The 15,000-nt window shown below is 44.3% G+C and overlaps 1 protein-coding gene across 1 annotated transcript in view; it reads left to right on the top strand.

The window, feature by feature from the left end:
* Nucleotides 1–2,961: 2,961 nt before the first annotated feature.
* Nucleotides 2,962–15,000, top strand: part of LOC311325938 (homeobox protein Meis1-like) — a gene marked incomplete at both ends in the record, with an annotated part of 30,638 nt that continues 18,599 nt past the window's right edge. Inside the window, 6 exons of the mRNA XM_084458755.1 lie at nt 2,962–2,973; nt 4,488–4,708; nt 5,880–6,021; nt 6,275–6,325; nt 6,894–6,944; nt 7,774–7,920. Of these exons, the coding sequence (XP_084314881.1) occupies nt 2,962–2,973; nt 4,488–4,708; nt 5,880–6,021; nt 6,275–6,325; nt 6,894–6,944; nt 7,774–7,920 (624 nt within the window). The remainder of the gene's footprint in view (nt 2,974–4,487; nt 4,709–5,879; nt 6,022–6,274; nt 6,326–6,893; nt 6,945–7,773; nt 7,921–15,000) is intronic.

The following is a 15,000-nucleotide window of genomic DNA, read 5'->3' as shown; positions in this document are numbered from 1 at the left end:
CGCCGTCTTATCCTTTGCGCTTATCTCAATGAATCTATCTTCACAATCCTGGCACAGGACTCCCACTGAATGCCATCCACCCGTGTGTGTGGATTCTAGTTTTTCCACCGAGCGCGTTACACCGTCTGCCCCCAGCTCCGCTAGCCGGTGGGAGATGTAATAGTCATGCCTGTAATAGTCATTTCATGCCTGTAAATTTGGACGTTGGATCCCACCGCTCGAGTGATACCACGGGGATCTCTGAATGTGTGAAGCCTGCATTATCTGATATGACACTGTTGCTAGCACCGCGGCATTAAGATCGATGACAGATGCTTCTCAGGCAAACTTCAAACACCTTGTCACCGGGGCATTTGGAGTAACACGTTACGAACAGCAACGGCTTAGCATAGCCTAATCTCAAGATAGAGCCGCTGCCTTTCTTTTGGCATCCATGAAAGTAAGTGTAGGTAGTCTAAATATCCTCAAAAATGTCGGCAAATAAGTCACCTAACGGTAGAGGCATACTGAACTAAACAGCTTTTATTATAGCCTAATGAAATATATATGTCTTGGTTAGGCTCTGCTATATCAAAGTAAGTGCATGAAACATTTTCTAGTTTACACTCCATAAATCGATTGCTGAGTTAATAGTGGGTCTCAGTTTAGACTCACTGTTTGTGACAAAGGCTTCATTGTATGGAATCAAATGCTGGCTATGCCACTTGATATACACAAAATAACATCATAATGAGGTTCTACAAAGTGTATTCTAATCTAAGGTCAAGACACTGAAGCACAATATAATAAATTGCTAAAGAAAAAAGTTATTGAAGGCTCACACGTCTTTACAATCTCAATGAGTTTTCAAATCAATGGATGTCAGAAATTAGAGTGTGTAAGGTGTGTGTATGTGCACGGTACTGTGCTGAGAGAGAGGGAGCGAGAGAGACATTTTCAGAGAAAGAGAAATTCAGAGAGGTTTTGTGAAATATTCGCACATTTGGCAAATGTATATGTTGACATAATGCAAAAGACGTGTTTTCCATTTGCAAGGAATGTTTTGTTTTGCACCTCCCCGCCAATGCCTAAAATCAATCAATCACCTCTGGATTGATCATGTCGAGAGCCAATAGGGGGCTTGCGTCACACTACCCTGCTTTCATTGGACACCTCTTCCACCCGGAGAGCGTGCAGTAGCTTGGAGCGGCCCATTCCGTGCTGGCGAGGGGGTTTAAGACTAATGGCGTGGAACACTAACTGTCTGAAACACGATAGACATTATTCTTACGACTTTGTTTATTTTCAACTGAAAGACAGGCAATTTAGCATAGGCCTAATTCAAACAGGCAATTTAGCATAATCCAAGCATATCGTATATAGTGTATATTCACGTTTAGCAAATGGGCTTTCATTTTGGTAGCATAACTTGAAGTTGCATTAATACAGGTAGGCTATATTTTGTATTCTACAACAAATGTAAAACACTAAAGGCTTAAGGCGCACAGTATATGTGATAAAAAAAAGAAATACAGGCCCTACAGGTTTGGAGTTGATCCCAATAGTCTCACTCAAAATGTTGTTTATTAACAGATACATGCAACAACGTAGACCTACCTTTGATGCATATATTGAGAATCAAAATGATCAGTAGGCTGTATGGAGAAGAACTCCATTGACTTCTCTGTCTTGTCAATTCCAGTCTGAATTAGCCTCCACACGAGCTGCTGGTCTTCATAGGTTGAAGTGGACGTCGCCTGACAAGCTGCTGGCAGCCCTATGGGCCATTATCACTTCTTTGCTGCATTTGAACTTGTGAAGTGGTGAATACCTTGATTTACAGTTCAAACCACTGTTATGCTTTTTGTGTAGTCCTAACCTGAACACGCATTATAGTAGGCCTATACATTCTAGTATATGATAAGAGTAGCCTAAGTGAAAGGTAATTAATCAATTATAGGCTATTGTCAGTTTATTGTAGCCTAATATGGATTCAGCAAACATATCCCAAATTGTAGCCTGCTATGATTATTTGACAATGCTAACCTATTGCTTGGACACACACAAACAAACTAAAAATACTTTGTAAAGAGAAAAAACGGGATGTAAAACACACCACTACACTATATAGGTTACATTCAAGTGCATGTTTTAACGCATACACAAAGTACAGCGTGCGAATGCAAGGCTTTGATAGACAAAACACGGACATAATGTTAAGGTATTCTCGCAATGTACAGTGGACTCGACAACTGCCGACTGAGCTTCGAGGGTCCTCCCACGTCACCCCCTCCTCTCGGTGCGACTTGATGTAGCCCATTGCATTGTGTAAGACACGACCTGTTATGGCCACCACTACTTCCGGGTTTCAGCAGTCTGGTCCGATCCACTCCTCAGTCGCGCTCAATACACACTCATTGTACACAAACGGGCAAGCGGCTCACACACAGCATCGATCGTGGCTCCTTTAAGAAAGACTAAGCCAGAATTATCACCCCACCTCCTCTTAATCTCCTTTAGAGGCTTTTGCATAAAAAAATCAACCGAGGAGCCGAGAGTGATCAAAGAAACGAGAGAGCTTCATTTTTTGTGTGCATTTGACTATTAACATTTGGTGTGCGAACCCGTGGAAGCGCGCGGCGGATCATCATTCATTCGGTACTTTGACAAGCCTCGGTTTGATTGACAGCCGGAGTGGCAAAAAGCCATGAGACTCGGTAGTTTTGTTTGAGGGGTATTTTCATACTGGTTTTGAAAAGAAGACTGGTTCTCTCCCTGCCGCTGTCCTGTGGATAGCCGAGAACCTATTCGCCGTGCTCGGGCTGAACTTGGGCAGAAGGGGCTGGCTTCATCTCGCTGGAAAGAAATACGGATTTGGTGGAAAGATCTCCCATTTGGAATTTGAGTGTTGATTTCTTCTTCATCCTGGCCTCGTAGGGGATATATCCGAAGCTAAAGGAAGAAGAGGGAGAGAGGAGGGATATGGCGCAGCGGGTATGTAGGCTATCTCGAAAAGTTTCAGTAACTCCACTAATGGTAGAATAGAATACACTGCTGAACACTGTAACGTGGCCAATGACAGTCGCTCACGGCGAAACTTTCACTCGTCTAGTACGGGGGACAGAGTTACAACGTTTGGCGTCTTTAGTTCACTATTACGCACGGACACACATATTTACTTCACGGACGCCCAGCTGGGGGCATGGGAAGTGGGATCATATCTGCTATTATTCAAAATAAAATGACAGGCCAGTCACTGGAAGGGAAATGGAAGTCGAAGAGACCAAACAGTTCCTTACAGTGGTCCCAAAGTCAATTTAACGCGTTTTAGTCAACATTTAAAAACATTTTGGGGGCTTTTAGAAGGGCTGTCTAGCACCTCATCATGTTCATAGTCTCTATAGACTATTTATTACTAAGCCATATTCTTAAGCATACAGTAATATTTAAATTAGGACTATTAATTTGTACCAAAACATGGAGTATTTGCATATGTCATGGAGGCACATTTTTTGTAATGACGTGATGTCATATGCTTTGATTCATACACCCCAGGACTACTAGGTGACTGGTCCTTCGCGTTTTAAATGAAATGTCAACAATTGTAAAGTAGAGATCACACTCATCTGGGACTGAGACCTTTTGCTTGGTAATTTGGCACTAACAGCAGTATCACGCTGTGTCTTGCACCTTTCCGAGTTTATGGTCTAAATGTTAGGCTTTACGTGTTAATGCCTTTTCCTTTCACCCTCACCCATATCTACCCCTTTCAGGTGGCAGTAATTAAAACTACGTATTAATTCGTTAAAGAAAAAGGACCCACATATTGCAATGTGTGTTTTCTAGTGAGCCTTTGTCAATGTGTTAGGCTATACACTGGGATGCAGCCTACATAGCTACATATTTAGCAACTCGAATGTAGGCTACATTTAGTGGTTTCTATAAGATACAACACATGCAAATAACAACAAATTATACTGCTGAAATTCAAATAAAAAAGTCTATAGGTAGGCTATAACTCCACAAAAGCATAATTTCAGAAACAGAACACCAATTTAATTGCATTGTGTAAATAGCCTATATGAATTGCCGTGTAGATTAGGCTACTTGATGTAGTGAGGCCAATAACTGTGTATTACGACACATAAGATTAGAAAAGCATCGCAATTAAAACTAGTTGTTGTAAATATTGAATGTGGTATGCTTCTCCTTTCAGTGACTCTTAAATACTGCAGTACTGAACATGCTTTTCACTTTTAAGCTCATGCCATTTGTTTTTCATATGCTGTGTAGCTTATGCACAGTCACACAGTCTACTTAAATAGGCTATTAGCCTATTTTTTTATGTTAGGCTATTTCAAATCTTTATGGAAATCCTCTGACGCTGAAGGCAATACTGCCAAACTAGCCCATTTGTGTCAACCTCAATGTAGGCCTACCCTGCTCCTACTATTTCTGATTTTCTGGTAAATTACGATTCACCGAAGACGTGTGTTTGTTGTGTGCAGTACGAAGACTTGCCCCACTACGGGATGGACGGAGTGGGAATACCGACAGCCATGTACGGGGACCCGCACGGCGCCAGGTCAATGCAGGCGGTCCACCTGAACCACGGGCCCCAGCTGCACTCTCACCAGTACCAGCATTCAGCCCACAGCAACGCCATGCCGCCTAGCATGGGCTCCTCCGTCAACGACGCTCTCAAGAGAGATAAAGACGCGATATACGGGTAGGTTCAACTCATGGTTAACTTCGTAACTCCTGGCATGTGTGGTTGAGTTTAATGTGCGTCAGGCCGCTGCGAGAGAGAGAGAAAGCGTATGCACATTTGTAGTTTGTGAGCATAAACAATAAACCATGAATTAATATGTCCAGGCCCATTGTGGCATCACGTTTGCGTCATGATTATTAATTTTTATTAATTAGGCCCACTTTCTAAAAACGTTTCTAAATAAACCACAAATTAAGTTTTTCCTACACAGAGTCTAGAATTAAACCAAATGAAACACTCTTGAGTGCTTAAAGTTTCTTGCACTTTCAATGTCTATCCATCATGTTTAGGATTTACTGCGGTTAGGCTACATTTTAAATAGGCTAATGGTTGCCTACTCAAGCTACACGTGTTAGGCCTGTATGACCCATTTTGCATTGAGAAAACGTAACCTCCAAATTGTGCATACCATTCATTAATTTAGATGAGTTCATGTGAATTCCTAGACCCGTTTCTGAACGGTGGCTAAACATCAAAATTAAATGGACTATCATGCAGTCAGTGTGCTGTTTTACAGTAGGCTATAGGGATTGTAGGGGCTGTTTTGCGATTGCCTTATTTCAACCTAACACCAGTCTGAAAGGCTAAAAATGATGTCTTTCATACACTAGGCATATTAACATGTGACTGAAATTAAACAGAAAAGTTCAAAAGGACGCACATACAAACGAGATGAATAACAGCCTAGGTGCTGGACAGAAGTAGCCCATACGTCAGGACGGAAAATAGAGTCCACACACTAGAGGTCTAAGGCTTGCGCTCGAAACGTCACATACGGTGGTCATATTATGTTCATGGGAGCATTAGTGTGTGATGTCTGAAATTAAACAGACAATTAATGTAGATATGATATTAAGAGTATTTTGGAAACAAAGGCAGACATGAATGTGAAAGTTTTAACCAACGTAGACAAGTAGCCTATAATGTAGGCTATCCGTGCTATGGTTAACATAAATCCATACATTGTTTTCAGAATTCTTTTAAGTCTCTGCATATCATGACATACGCTGCAGTCCCCATGGGCGAGCAGAGCTGTTGAGAGAAGCATGGCTGACTAAATCTAGCCTGCAGTAGTGTTGACCCCGACGCTGTTCGCTCTGGTGACATTTGCTATTGTGTTTGATTCCAGGCACCCCCTATTCCCCCTGCTTGCACTGATTTTTGAGAAATGTGAATTAGCGACTTGCACTCCCAGAGAGCCCGGGGTGGCGGGAGGCGACGTTTGTTCATCGGAATCTTTCAATGAAGACATAGCAGTATTTGCAAAACAGGTCAGAAAAGTTGTTACGCATATGAATATAGCCAATATGGGCCCATGTATTGAAGCATTTCCACCGAAGAGGGCTTGTCTAAACCATATAGGCTATTGTTTATTAACGTAGCATTACATTTGCAAACATGATGTTGCATGTACTATTTTATCACAATGTATAGTGTCACTGTTTTATAGCACACGCCTATTGCATTTATTGTCATATTCATGTGTCAGATTGTCAAGTGTAAGTCTACTATTTTTGTTTTTAGATTCGGGCAGAAAAGCCACTATTTTCATCGAATCCAGAGTTGGATAATCTGGTAAGATAAACATTGATTTGCTTATACAATAAGCTAATAGGGGTTAGCTTGCATATCAGGACTTGCCTGCATGCCTTGTCAGGGAGCTACACATGTGTCTGAACAAGAGACGTTGTTGTTCAAAAGTTTATGAAGGATTTAAGGTTATGTTCCTTAAAGCGGATTGTTTGATTTTATGATAGCTGCCGGTTGTCACCATAGATAACCGTCTTCGGGGGCCGCACCATTAGAAAGCTGCAACAAGACTTTGAACCACTTTTCCTCGTTGAAAAGTTATTATGCTAATGGGGTTCCCTTCCTAGACTGTCCACATTCAACATTTTATCAGAGTTGATTTTCAAGACTAGTTGATGGCAGGTCATCTATACAATTGCCTCATATGCAGTGGCCTACACGTGCGTAATAGTGTTCCATTTGTGCTATTATTGGTTTGTAATATGGGTCTACGTGAATATTTATCTCGACTATAGCTGTAGATCTATTAAGAATAACTACTGTTTCATGCAAAGAGATAATAAGGCTATAGAGGCTAATCTTTTTTTTTCGTATCACTGTCTTCATTTTTCAGATGATTCAAGCCATTCAAGTTTTACGGTTTCATCTTTTGGAGTTGGAGAAGGTAATATTCTCTCCCCACCTCTGGCCAGCGCGGTGCCTCGCACCTATGGGCGACATTTGCATAAATGTATTTTTGCTAGTCGCTTATAATTAGCGTCAAAACCAATCACAAGGCCTATATTTCTCTTCCGCATTCAATCACTACGCAAGCTGTTACGGAATGAAATGGGAATGATATGCAAGGTGAATTATATTTGTAACTCTGAGGATATATTAGGCGCATGGAGAAAGTTAGAACGCAGGTCAACAGTGAGTTTAGCGCCACAAAGATCCTACTGAAGGCATGCAGCCGTCCGTTTCATGATTTAACCTTTAACTTATTTGTCTTTAACTATTCAAAAACGTGTTTGTTTATGAAGTAAGATGCACTTTACGCACACCAGCATTAGCTGAGGTGTTGGTTAGCTGTATATAATTGTGCTGCTATGGGGCCTGGCCTCGGTGGGGCTAGATGTACTGGGTCGCCGGTGATAATGGAATAACTAGACGAAATTAAACACGTTTACCTTAAATGTCAGTCAAGCGGGTCACCAGCCTAATGGCCACAACCTGGGACACTGATGCATTTAACACGGGTGTTGAGGACGCTGTAGCCCGCGAGCCCTCTTGTCACTGTCAATTTTCGCAGATATCTCTATTTTGCCTGGAAAAGAAAGTTACTTCATTTTCTGGATGCGGCTGGTCGCGTGGGAACGCATAGCAACATGCAGGCGTGCCTGAAACCATTTGGGTCGTTTTCCATGTCAAAGGGGTTGTGGTTGCACATGTCAGTATTCACTGTGATGCCCCTTTTAGTGATTGTTTTGTGTGCCTCCATTGTTTGTCTATAGGTACACGAACTCTGTGACAATTTCTGTCACCGCTACATCAGCTGCTTGAAGGGCAAGATGCCCATCGACTTGGTAATAGACGACCGAGAAGGAGGATCAAAATCAGACAGCGAGGAAATCACGAGATCATCCGGGCCTCTTGATCAGGTAGGCCTCTCTGTCTCTGTCTCTCTGTCTCTGTGTGTGTGTGTGTCTCTCTCTCTCTCTCTCTCTCCCTCTCTCTCTCTCTCTCTCTCCCTCTCTCTCTCTCTCTCTCTATTCAGCGTGCCTTCTGGGTCACTACTCCACTGCGCTTCTATTTGCATACGATTAAGGCCGTTTTAGATTCCATCGGAATGAATATTTTCTGAATAATGTTGCCATTATTGGCCCATTAAGGGGTGATCCTGGAACCGACCTGGGAAGATTAGCTGGAGAAAGCATTGCCATAAACTTGACCTGTTCCATGTCGATTTTAATTTAGTCCCTCTCTATTTTCTATCCCGGCTCCTCTCTTTTTTAATCAAAACGAAACATTCTCAGCAGCCTACATGTCTATTATCTCACAGACTACCAATATAGGGTATAAACTGCATGGTATCTTGGAGCTGGGGAGACTGTTAAAGGTGCTTTGAATCCTCTGCTGTAGTTCACGGTTCATTACCTGTCTTGTCAGTATTTTTTCTTAGACATAAGTGTAGCCTACATTGCTTATCGGAGGCCTGCTTTTGCTCCTAGCGCGACCGGTCAGAGATTCAATGGCAAAGACGTTTTACGTTTGAAAGCAGGGAATTATAGGTATATTAGGAAATGTTTCCTTTTGTGAGACGCAGCACTGATATTAGATAACCACGTCATTCATTACGTGCTCCAGTGGCTGTTTACACTCCGGGGACATGGTAGTGCGCGCGCAGGCATGACCCCTATTGCGGTTAAATAATGATAACAGCAATGATGATTAGAATTATGCTAATCTTCATGCAGTCGACTTTATGTTATTAATAGTGCGCCTCATTTGTAATTGTAGATATGACTATATTTTCTAATGTAGCCTCGGCTATCTCTGGGCCTCATATCATTACTTGCCCTGCGAGGAATTTGGATACCAATGAGGAAAAACAAGTGTCCAAATTAAAGGGATTAGCTGGCTAGGCCGACATAAAAAGTAATGAAGCGATTAGGCTAAATAATTTAAATCCTTGGACTTCCATATGGTTGAGTGGCCGGCCAGAGCGCCTGCCTGTTGTAGCGCTCCAGAGAGAGCTTAGGCACCAGCTTTTATGTTAGGAGGTGAATAGCGCCCGGGCTAGTACCGCCTTTCATGTTCGAACTGGGACCAGAATGGGACGACCCCCGTCCGCTTCCTCCACCCCAGCTCATATGAGCGATTATGATAATGAGAAGATCGTCCCGAAGATAATACTTCATTTAATTCAAAAGCGGAATTAAATAACATGATGCCGGTTGTGCATTTAAGTGTTTCTTTGAATTGTTGTATCCTTTGGGGAGGGAATTGTCAAGAAGTTTTGCATACGCTAGACGGTTAAGGAAATGCTGTAAGGGTATTGAAATCGACCGCGCTAAAACCCTTGGGTTTCTAGGTATGAAGCAAATTATGTTGTGCTTGCGGGCACTGATTCGGATCTTTAATTGACTTCACGATGAAGACATGGCCTATTTTATAGCTTAATGATGGTCCTCCTCCAGCCTAAATATGGAGGCTAATATTGAAGGCTCTGCTGTATGTTTGTCTCTGCTGGTTATAGACCCATGGGACTAGACCTAACCTAGGTGCATGCAGGGAAACTTTTCTCTTTCTCTCTCTAATAGGCTGTAGTTGGCTACTACTCAAGCGGTAATTCAGCTAAATAGCCTATTGCAAAAAGGCAACACATTCACCCTATAGGTTAGTCCTGCCTATCCTAGACGCTACTGGCTGACACTAGGGACACCCTGGAACATAGATTGTCAGTTAAATAACATTGCTTACTTACAGCTGGATGTTCTATAGGCATCATCATATTTTGTTTCTGTGGGACATCTTCTGTGTGTGGTTGTTAGGCAGTGACATCCCTAACGAAGTGCGTTGTGTGTGCATTATCTCGTTCCATATGTATTTTTAATATATGCCCTCGGGCATAAACTTGAATTGGACTGGAACATTTTTTGAGAATTTGCACAAAGAACAATGTTAACAAGAGAGTGGAACGGAGGCTCATTTATTCATAAACCAATTTATTCCAGTGAGGCGACTGTGGCAGGAAAAAAAATGTGAGAGGAGAAAACTAGGCTATTTTGAATTGATTAAACTGGAAGGTCCAGAGCTACGCTGGGTTCCTACCCGCCTGTGCACCCAAGCATCGTTCAATAATGTTCCCGGAGTTCTGTCGTCCTGCTGCATATTGTTCTGCGAGGCTCACGCTGCCTGAGCTGGGCAGGAAGGGAGGCTGGTCCGTTTCAGCAGAGAGCTGAGCTGAGCAGAGAGGTTCTGCGCTGTCTTGTGAATGCAGCCAAGCCAGTTTGGGCTCACCCCTCTCTGTGTGTGTGTTTGTGTGTGTGTGTGTGTGTGTGTGTGTGTGTTCTCCTGGCCAAGCCGATAAATGCAGCCACCCCCCTCAGGTGCTGTTTGAGTGGAGTGACTGGTTAACACCAGTTGGGTTTCTTTAACTCTTTCCCTCCCTGGAGAACTCTATTCAGAACATAGTCACTACATTCACCTGATGTATTCTGTCACAGACAAACTGATTTCCCCCCATTGGAATACATGCTTATGACAAACGATGCACTTAACTCATATGATAAAGCACAACATTAGGTTCAGCCCTGCCATTTATGTTGCAATCATTCTCTTAAAGTGCGTTCTATTAATGTGATACCTAGAAAAATACGCTTTACACACCCCACTCGCTAAATCTCCTAACTACAACCAGACGTATAACTCGCTGTAGTTGAACTGTTCCGTTGCATCGGTGAACCCACCTGCGGGGGTTCTACACATATCATACTTTTTTTTTAAAGATATTTTTTAGGGCTTTTCAGCTTTAATGGTATAGGATAGTGTAGAGAGACAGGAAATGTGGGAGAGAGAGAGGGGAGGACATGTGGCACAGGACCCGAGCCGGGAATCGAACCCGGGTCCACCGCGCGAAGAACTAGTCTTCATATGTTGCGTGCCTTACCCGGTGAGCTACCGGGGCGCCCGGGGTGCCCCCACATATCATACATCTATACTTCTCCGAGTCTGGTCTTGGCTGCGGCTGCCCGGCTGATTGCGTCGCTTATCACGCGTCCGCTCCTGCTAGGGTCCTGAGCAAAGACGCCGACAGCGGGCGGCGTTCTCGGACATCCTCGACGGCGCTCGCACAGTTGTCTTTAATTGCACGGAGAGCAGAAGGAGGAGCGCAGCACTCGGCTAATGACCTCAGAGGGCCCGGGCGCCGGGGTGCGAGCCCACTCCACTAATCGTGCTGAGGACTCACTCCAAGTCTAGAGAGCCCCTCTCTCAACCACACAAACTGGAGTGGGGGGTGGGACTAATTGAAATACTCAAATGTTTTTCTTTCGGGCTTCTTTTAACAGTCACTGGACTGGAGAGGGTCTGAAATGATTTTTATTTTATTTTTAAAAGCACTCAGTGGTCATATTGTTTTTATTAGGCTGTATAAAAGGGGGGGTGTCTTCTGCTATTTACAGTAAGTGTTGTGAGTTGATGCCTGATGGCATCATTGTCATCAGAAGTGAAATAATCAAATTAGGATCACAGTTAGCTCGTTCCATTAAGTGCGTTTCCACACGTTTCCCATAGCACTCGGGAAGCTAGGCGAGCCAACGCAGGTGTGTGATCTTCCCTATGTCTACATTTACTGTGGATTAGCTTTTTCTTTCAACGACCGGCGCTGCTCGGCTTTTCAAATACAACTTCCCAGCTCATTGGGATCCAGCGGTGTTAGTTTAGGTAACTCTTGCGGTCCAAAGGGTGACCCCTTACCCCCTTGACTCAATGGAAACGCCGGCCCAGGGGGGGGTCAGAAGATTGTTTCCTAATCAGTCCGTTGCCATCGCTAATCTACCAGCTCCAAGCTGAGCATGGATCAAGTTACTCCGGACCGATCTCACCGTACACACTCCCGCTCTCCGTCTCCTACAGCGTGCGCACACCCTCTTGTTCTACCAGGCAATACTTTGTGAGTTATTGCAGTGATTGTTGGTAATGGAAGCCCTTTGTAGTTGAAAAGAAGAGGGGTTAAGTTAGCCCCCCCCTCGGCCTCCTACCGGCCCGCTCCACCCCCTCTTCCACAGGGCCTGAATGCAGTCGGCTGCTGGGGATCCAACAAGTGATACAAAGGCGGGACCACGTGACCCGTGTGTTTTCCTGGTCTCTTCATTATAGTCGCAGAATAGCAAGTAGGGGTGATTCTGATTAAGCAAATCAAGGCCAGAGACACATCAAAGAATGTGACTGCTAGGGAAAAGTTGAAGATGTGTATCCAATAACGATAACTTTTTTGGAATGATTCTAAATGTGTCGGTGGTCTACTAAGAACAGTTCTCAACACTTAAAGTACATTTGAACAAACATACATATATATATTTTATATATTTTTTTATAGTCATTATTTATATTATAAATGTGTATAATATGTGAGTGTTGACATCCAGCATTATCACATTATGTCAGGGCCTTCATTATGGGCAGGATAGTAACATGAACATACGAGAAGGGATTAGCTCTTGATTTCTTGGCTCATGTTATCCAGGATGAGTTGCTGTGTGGGTCTCTGAGGCCTAGTGGTTTCTTTGGCTAAGTAAACAATAACCTGGCTTAACACATGTGTACTTAGCTAATGGAAAGTTCCTTTCCCTCCTCACCCCCAGTGAGTCGGCTACAAAAGGAGTGTCACACACTGCCGTCTCCAAGGGATTCAGACAGAACATCCCGGTATAGCACTCCACTCGTCCAGCTAAGCTAGGCTAACAAAAAACCACACAACCTATCATTACAATATCTACTTGTGGGTTCTTTTTTACATTTCGCAGCATCGCAAAAAAAAAGAAGTATCTTAGTTTGGGGTTAGTTTTGCAGCGAGCACTTGAGTTAATGTTTCTGTTTGGGTGTTGTTATGAAAGCTACATAAGAATTTGTAGTTAACGGCAAAACCCGTAAAAGCCTTGAGATCTGTTGTCTTTTTCCTGGAAAAAAATTGAGTAGAGGAAGAAATGTCAAAGCTTTGCCGATTAAGTCAAACATGTAATTATCCTTGAATTATCTTTAAAAAGTGACTCAATCCAGATAGCCCCCCCCCCCCCCCCCCCTCAGCAATTATAAGGTTACTTCTGCTTGTCTATTGTGCAAGTGTGGAGAAGACGGGAGAGAAGGGGGTGGGGGGGGGTTGGTCTTCCTTTCTTTCCTCTCTTTTTTTCTGCGCTGTGCATACCATTATCACCCTCCCTTTTCAGCTGGGGTGCACTGACACGGCCGTGTGTGCGTTTAGGGGAGGAGGAGAGAGGAGGGGGAGAGAGGAGGAGGAGAGAGGAGGGGGAGAGAGGAGGGGGAGAGGAGGAAGGGGAGGTGGTAGTCGGGAGAGAGGCGGTTGCTTGGCCAGTTATCAGAGGAGTAGATCCCTGGCTTTATCTAACGACGGGAGAAGGGGGAAACAAACACGTTCACAATGGCCGCTCTTTCACCCGCACTCTCTGTCACCCTGCCGGTCAGAAGGCAAGGTGAGCGAGGGAGAGAACGCGCTTCACATCCCGACCGGCTCCCCAGAAAACCCACGGCCGTCCAGTAGAACTACTTTTTGGGTCAAAAGCCATGCGGTTTGTAAGGTCAAGAACAAGCATTAACCAAAACAACAAACACAGCACGAGCACCAAAGCATTCTGGGGGAGTATTCCAACTGTCAGCTTTGATTCAAACATATCTGCATGTGTGTTTGGGAGCTTATTTAGATATTTATGTCTCTGCCGTATGCACATATGATGATTACATTCACGCACGCTGGCATGGCCAGGATGTAGATATCCATATCATCACGGAAATATATTTCAGAGGCGAGGGGGCAAAGCAGGACAGCCCTAACCGTTCCCTTTATTATTGTAAATGAATTGGCAAGGCAACATTTCTTGCATGAGCGCTTGTATAATATGAGTCTGGCAGAGGCAGAAAGGGAAGTCCTCGCCTGCAAGACGGGCACAATGAGAATGCATTGAAATGGAATGCCTCACCGATCATAGCGGAATCAGAATTTCCAGCAAGGAAAATCTTTTCATGGCGAATTAGTGGACGGTGGGGAGGAGGAGGGTTATGAAAAAAAAGAAAAGATATGCCCAGATCCCAAACTGTGTTCCCCTAGGCTCGGCACCCAGGATTTAAGAACTTTAGCTAAAGCTATGCAGAATAGAAGGTGGGAAATTGAATTTACTAAACAATTAAGAATCGAATTAATCTACATCCTGCACACGAGAGAGCCGAGGAGGAAAAGGCATCTGGGAGAGAGAGAGAAAGAGAGAGAGAGAGGGGGGGGTATGGGGGAGAGGTAGAGACTCATTGAAAAAGTGACATAGAAAGAGAGAGGGGGATGTGGGGGAGAGGAGGGGGGAAGGGAGACTTGGGAGGTGGGTGGAGGGGAGAGTGTACGAGGGGCGAGTGTGAGGACAGGGAGAGAGAAAGATAGAGAGGGAGGGATGGAAGGAGAGAGAGGTGGGGGAAGAGAGACAGTCTGAATAAATCCACAACAGCTCATTAGGGGGGACAGTGAATATATCAAGTGTGTTGTTGTGTGCAGTGGGACAGTCTCTCTCTCTCTCTCTCTCTCTCTCTCTCTCCCTCTCTCTCCGTCTCTCACACTCTCTCTCTCTCTCTCCCTCTCTCTCTCTCTCCTCTCTCACACTCTCTCTCTCCCTCTCTCTCTCTCTCCCTCTCTCACACTCTCCTCTCTCTCTCTCTCCCTCTCTCACACTCTCTCTCTCTCCTCTCTCTCTCTCTCCCTCTCTCACACTCCCTCTCTCTCTCTCTCTCTCTCTCTCTCTCTCTCTCTCTCGAGGGCGGCTCCCTCCTACCACTGACATTCCACCTATTCTCTCCTGCTTCCACTCTCTCTCTCTCTCCCCCCCCTCTCTCCTCCTCTCTTCGTCCTCTCATGTCTATGCATGCTCCTCCTCTCCTCCGTCTCTCTCTTTATGCGTGTGTTCATCTCCATATTCCATATTCTGAAGCCTGCTCTCCCCTTTGTCAGGTCAGCTGTGTGA

This window comes from Borostomias antarcticus, assembly GCF_949987555.1.
Source record: "Borostomias antarcticus genome assembly, chromosome: 25".
In the NCBI taxonomy this organism is placed as follows: domain Eukaryota; kingdom Metazoa; phylum Chordata; class Actinopteri; order Stomiiformes; family Stomiidae; genus Borostomias; species Borostomias antarcticus.
The sequence above is the reverse complement of the archived record's forward strand: the minus strand, read 5'-3'. Positions and strand labels throughout refer to the sequence as shown.